Source organism: Clytia hemisphaerica, unplaced genomic scaffold (genome assembly GCF_902728285.1).
Source record: "Clytia hemisphaerica strain Z4C2 unplaced genomic scaffold, Clytia hemisphaerica genome assembly, whole genome shotgun sequence".
NCBI lineage: Eukaryota > Metazoa > Cnidaria > Hydrozoa > Leptothecata > Clytiidae > Clytia > Clytia hemisphaerica.
The window spans coordinates 658,450-664,449 of record NW_027103851.1 but is presented as its reverse complement, the minus strand read 5'-3'; the positions used below and the strand labels follow the sequence as shown (position 1 = coordinate 664,449).

The following is a 6,000-nucleotide window of genomic DNA, read 5'->3' as shown; positions in this document are numbered from 1 at the left end:
TTTGGGGGAACTTAAAACTCAGTGGGACCTAATTTTTGCCTTGGACCTATATCCAGGCTGAGGCTACCACATTCAGGATTCACATGAATGCTCTTTTGCATTTTGGAAGGGAAAGGGTTAATTAAGGAGCTATTTTATAATTTAATAATCTAAAAACATAAACAGGAATACAAGTTCTCAAAATATATCATCAACGTTTATATTTGGAAATTCAACACTATCATAATGTCCATTTTAACTTCCCCAATGACCCTATAGAAAGATCGTAGCAAAATTCTGTAGGCTGAAGAATGATTTTTATACTTATTTCACAAGTGAAAGTTTTACTGCATTCCACTTTTCATGTTATGAGTAACCTAATCATATTAATTTTATTTTATATAAAGCTATTTACAATATTTAAAAATAAAAATGCAAACAAGAAAATAGGATAAAATAGAATAGCAATATGGTGGTTTCTTTTTTCATACAAACCTTGTCTAATGATTCAACATTTGTCCCTGAAGTATGTTTTTGGGAACCTATTGGATTTTCATGTGATATCAAAGTAAGCTACTTCCATATGTATATCAGATCAATAACCCTAAGCCATTGACTTTTATAGATAACTTTACTTAGGGCTTTTTTGTATACCTTTTTACATGAGTATAACTAATTAAAACTCATGTGACTGAACTTTTTTTTAAGGCAAAACATTTACTCAAGGGTCAAACCCATGCTGTATACATCAGATAATGAAAAATCTAAGATGGGAATCCTCTTTTTGTAGTAAGGTCCATAATTAAAGGTCTGAGGCTATCAGCCCACAAAAATGTCCTGGTATGTAAATAACCTTATCTGATCATTCAACAGAGTAAAAAAGATTAAAGATTGATAAGTTTTTCTGATATTTTAAGGATTTATTAATAGACTTCTTATTTCTTTTTCAACAATTAAGTCATCGATCTTTTGGTAAAAAAAGTACTTTTTGATTAAAGTTTTAGAACTGAGTCTTTCATGCCATGGTTGAATATTTTGCTCTGGCCAGTATTTGGCTACAGCGTGAATGTGTACTATTCTTCTTCTTCTATCTAATTTTCTACATGGTCTAATCTGCTCTGATTATTTAGACACAAGATGTTGGTGAGACAAGCCAAAAAGAAAAGAATGGGTTAAGCCATATTTCAAAACGAATCCAAGCAGAATTTTTATTCCGAAACCAAGTTGCAGCTTCTCATAACAACCCAAAGTATTTTTATTTTACTTTTCTATTGAATTGAAATTAAATTTATGGTTTTAAGGGACCTTAAGATAATTTGTTCTGGGAAAATTTCTTCCCGCAAAAATCTCTTCCCTTAAGGTAAGTGAAAAGATCTTAATATTTTAAAGATTTTGAAAAATGAAGATTCTGCAATAATAATGTTTTTACCTTCTTTTTACAGAGCAGTGACTGGCAGTGAAAGTGGTGTGTTCAGGTGCATATTCATGACTCGTAATAGATTTTTCTCCCAATTTCACAAAGCTTTTTTAAACAGGAATGAAAATACTAGTATATGGTGACATCGAGTTATTTAAACATTTTAATTTCCACGTGGACTTTTTTTCACAATTTGTGAATCCAAAATTTTAATGTGAATAAAATTTCAATTTTCAAAGTCAAAATGGTCGAAATTTCCGAAAATCACGAAAATTAATCCACACGAAATCTAATTCACTTAAGGTAACCTTTTTTCTCGAGAGACTGATGAACTGTCTTCTCCAAACTTTCCTGAGCAAGAAGGTGGTGATAGGATAGAGCTCAGAACCAAAAACAATCCTTAAGCTTCTTGCAAGTAAATTTCCTGTGATAGCACTTTCAATGCACATTCTTCTTCTATAAAACTAGTGGTAAATAGAAACTTCTAGAATAAATTTTAGTCACTAATACTTCATCTTTTTCACCTTTTTAGAATCAAAGACAACAATTACTTTTCCCAGAGCTTCACAGTTGTGTGGCATGCAGCTCTTGGGTAAGCTATAAATTATTGATGTTTATGTCAATAAACTCAAAATAAAGCATTTTTTTAGTGAGATCAAAAAACAATTTGTAATAATTTTAGAAATCTCACGAAATCATTTCTTTTATTTGTAGTCGTATAATATTTTCCTAGCTTTAAAAGTGCAATGTTCTTCGGTCCTATGAACAAACCCATTTTTTTTATAGTTTGTTAGTTATTAGCTTCTCTTGAGATCGGGTCATTTATTTTTTTCTGACTTTTCCCACAAAGATCCATAAAACCCTGAAAAGTGAAGAAACAAACTTTTTGGGTAAATTTCAGCTAAAAACGGCTAAAAACAGGTCTCTTGACCTTTGAGGGAATATTTTTTTCAATAGAAAAAACTTCTTCAGATTTACTTACTTATTAACAACTATATGAAAGTCGGCTTAATAACTGATCCCACGGGTCCTTATTTTGTTCCCATCTGAAAAGAATTGCGACAGAACTAGAATAGGATAACCTGTTTAAGAATCTTTCTCTGTCTTTTATTAGGTTTACTTATTTAACAACTATATGAAAGTCGGCTTAAAAATAACTTATCCCACGGGTCCTCATCTTTGTTCCTATGTAAATACGGGTGACAGAACTAGGATAGAATATGATGTTTGACCAACTATACTGTATGAATGTCTCCCTTCTTATTTCCATAGATGTGCATTTGTACTGGTGCTGAAGCCTGAGGAGAACAAGGGATTAGCAGATACCAATCTCAACACTATTGTCAAATACATTGCAACCGTTCTTGACTTGCCGGAACTTGATCCTAAACAACAGGTTCTTTTAATCATTGACTCAAAAGCTGATTGGTTGTAAATGATGTAAAATCAGTCAATACGTCACTTTCAACCAATCAGCTGTTGGGTCCTTGGAAGACATTGCAATAATGCATTATCATGAATTATTGTTTTCTTATCCTATTTTGACAATTTGGAGGAACTTCCGAAAATGAGTTATTTTTGCAAAAATGGTTTTGTTGTTTGCTTATTATGAATCCATTATAAAACATTGGATGTGATTTGATAAAATGTTGCATACAATTCCACAGTATTATATAATTTATTTAAAACCTTATTTTGATCTCACAGGGAATAGAATTTTGAGTTTTTAAAAAACTAAAGACGATGTAGTCACTTTAAATTCTCCTTTTATGAAACATAATTATGATAGTAAAATATCCCATTCCAATTTTTTTTGTTCAGATAATAAATAACCCGGACAAAGTGGCGTGTATCTTGAATGTGTTTCTTCCTTCTGGACAGGTAAAATGTTTATTGGACTATATCAGAAAGAAATTTTACCCCTTATTTTGAGGAGTCATATTTAAAAAGAAAAATAGCCGGTGGCTTTTATACAAAGAGTGCAGACTTGTGGCATCTTTTGATAGAAAGGCTTCTAAAGAATTTACAACCTTTTATATTGCGTTTCTTTTTAGCTCTTGGCTTTGAACCATCGAGCACTCAAAGTGCTTCAAAAAGAGTTAGAAAAACTTTTGTCCGACAAAATATGAAGCTGTTTTGGTTGAATGATATCCAAAAGTCAAAGAAGGTAAATTTTTTTAGATTGTTCTTCTATTTTTGGTGGTTGGGGCTGCTGCACCGCTTCTGCTGGATTGAATGCTGCAGTATATATTCCAGCTTACTTTTGTGTTAATTATCTGTTGCCCACCACGCTAAAACTCTTAAGGGATGGGTTAAAACAAACGATCTTGCCAATCTCAATTTCGTATGGAATACATGGTCGATGTGTTGAAATTACTTTTCTTTTGTTCATTAGGCACGTAACAAAGTTTTTGTAATAGTATTGGCTCTCTTATCGGCCCTATTTACGCCAAAACTTCCTTACGCCAGCCCTTTTTAACGCCAAAAAGGACCGATAAGGTATATATACTTGATATTAAAGACCTTCTAAGATTTACCGTGTACCTATTCAAAATTAAGGCTATCCCTGTTATCAGGGGTAACTCCTGTGGAAAACACATTTTGAATATAATGAAATTTAAGTTTAGGTATCAGAACCATCAAGTCAAGAATATTTTGAATTTCAAAATTTAAAATTAAAATGCTTCTTTAGCTTCCCAAGAAGATATATTTTTTTCATATAATCACTGTAAGCTTCTTTTAGCCTAAAATGTCCTGAAATATTGAGAGCGTGTTAAGATAACGAATATGCTACAAACAACATATTAGGGAAAAATTCGAAAAGAATCAAGCTTCGTCAGAACGTCTTTTCACATCACTTAACTATTATATTCTGATACATTATACAAAAGAGGCGTGTCCCTATGCTGACAATGGAAAATCAAAAGAAGAATTCCTCAAAATTTGATCTCGCTTGGCGTCGTTTGTTTTCTTCTTTTGTTTGAAAATGCTGAGTAAGCAAGGGATAGGAGATTTATACGTGGAATGATGGGCTTTAAAAAGCTCACAAAAATGTAGAGGGTGCGTTACAAACTTTGTTTTCGTTAATGTCCCCTTATTAACCCTATTCGGACTAGGGGGGCTCTTTCTGTTCGGAGGTCAAACTATTGGTAATAGTTCCTGAAATAATAGAGCTTTTGCCGTGAAATTTTCTGTAAATTCCTAACTTTTATTTAGCTTCAAAATAAAAAAAAATTTGACACCTAAATATTTTCACACCTTGAGCATGATGACATTTCTGACAGTAACGTGTCACAAAAATTGACACTTTTCTAATACAAATTTATTTTTGATGTCAAATATATCATTTAAACCGTAATTTATTGAATATTTAGGATAAAATAAGCATTTTAAACTCCGACAACTTTTTTCTAAAGCCTTTGTTAGAATACAATAGCTATTTATGAGAACAAAGGAAATTTTCGGTTTTTGCTCACTTTGGGCATGATGAGTGACGTCATCGAAAAAATCTTTCGTCAAAAGTTACCTTGCGTGACAAGGATCTTGTGTGCCAAATTTCATCCAAAAAGACCTACTAGATCAAAAGTTAAGGGGTGGTACAGGAAAAGCCCCCCCCCCTAGTTCTGAACCGCCCCTAAAAGCCTAGGTTGAATAGGGTTAATATTCTGTTGTGTTGTTAAAATTCATTCAGCTTTTGAGAAAATTTCGAAGAAAAGTGGCCTGAGTGTAATTTGAACTAGCTTCTTTAATTACCTTTCATCGAAATTTATTAATTGAGAGTCTTTCATGAATTCACAAAAGGATTCTGTTCGAGTAATTTTGTTTTCGCTTTTTACCTTATTGCTAAGCTTTTTTATAAGAACAGCAATCATTCAAGAAACCCCGAAATTTCTGAAAATAAAACGGTTACTTTTCTGAATCAGAATTTTGAAATTGCTTTTGTTTTTCGAAATAAAAATCGAAGGTTTCTCGATTTTGCACTTTCTCTTCTCAGAATAGATTTAATTTCAAAACAATCACTACACTTTTTTTATAAGAACCAGTAAACTTTCAAAGTAAAGGCTATTTTTTTACTTGAGATTGAGTGATTCCAGGTTCAGCATTGTTCTTAAATTGTTCTTGTTTTTTGACAATTTTGAGCCTCATTATTCTTATAAAATTGTTCTTAAAAACAAAAAAGAAATGTAGCTGAGTCAGCATAATAACGAGAAATAAAGGCGAAATTCTCTTCAGAAAAACATGACAATTTTTATGTCATCTTTATTAAATTTAAGAAAGCTTTGCTGAATTCATTAATTCTACTTTCTGTAACAGTGAAAATATTTTATCAATATTGCTAAAGGAACATCCAAAAAAAGTCTATTCCCTCCCGACTTGTATCTTTGCAAATTGAGAAAACTTCATTAATTTTGAATGTAGTATAACCACAAAGATTATTCTAAAAATAGACTTTTCAACTTTTGTTGATAATTTTGCTTCAATAGAAACTTGTCACAAAAGTTTTCTTATAGTCATAATTATTCCATGTTTTTATTCTCAAGAAAATCTCTATCTTTGAAATGATGTGATAATTATGTTCTTTTGTAATGAGACATGCAATAAGT

At 31.6% G+C, this 6,000-nt stretch overlaps 1 protein-coding gene across 4 annotated transcripts in view; it reads left to right on the top strand.

Moving 5' to 3' along the window:
* The first annotated feature begins 385 nt into the window (after positions 1 to 385).
* The window catches only part of LOC136807689 (AP-5 complex subunit sigma-1-like), a 27,918-nt gene continuing 22,303 nt past the window's right edge, over positions 386 to 6,000 (top strand). For 3 of the 4 annotated variants that reach the window (XM_067064288.1, XM_067064289.1, XM_067064290.1), the window contains exons 1-7: positions 386 to 547; positions 1,110 to 1,228; positions 1,422 to 1,454; positions 1,929 to 1,988; positions 2,669 to 2,792; positions 3,218 to 3,277; positions 3,451 to 3,563. In XM_067064288.1, the coding sequence (XP_066920389.1) occupies positions 449 to 547; positions 1,110 to 1,228; positions 1,422 to 1,454; positions 1,929 to 1,988; positions 2,669 to 2,792; positions 3,218 to 3,277; positions 3,451 to 3,525 (570 nt within the window). In that variant the 5' untranslated portion in view covers positions 386 to 448 and the 3' untranslated portion in view covers positions 3,526 to 3,563. Of the gene's footprint in view, positions 548 to 1,109; positions 1,229 to 1,421; positions 1,455 to 1,928; positions 1,989 to 2,668; positions 2,793 to 3,217; positions 3,278 to 3,450; positions 3,564 to 6,000 lie in introns of those variants that run through there. The other variant, XM_067064287.1, reaches the window with a different exon arrangement.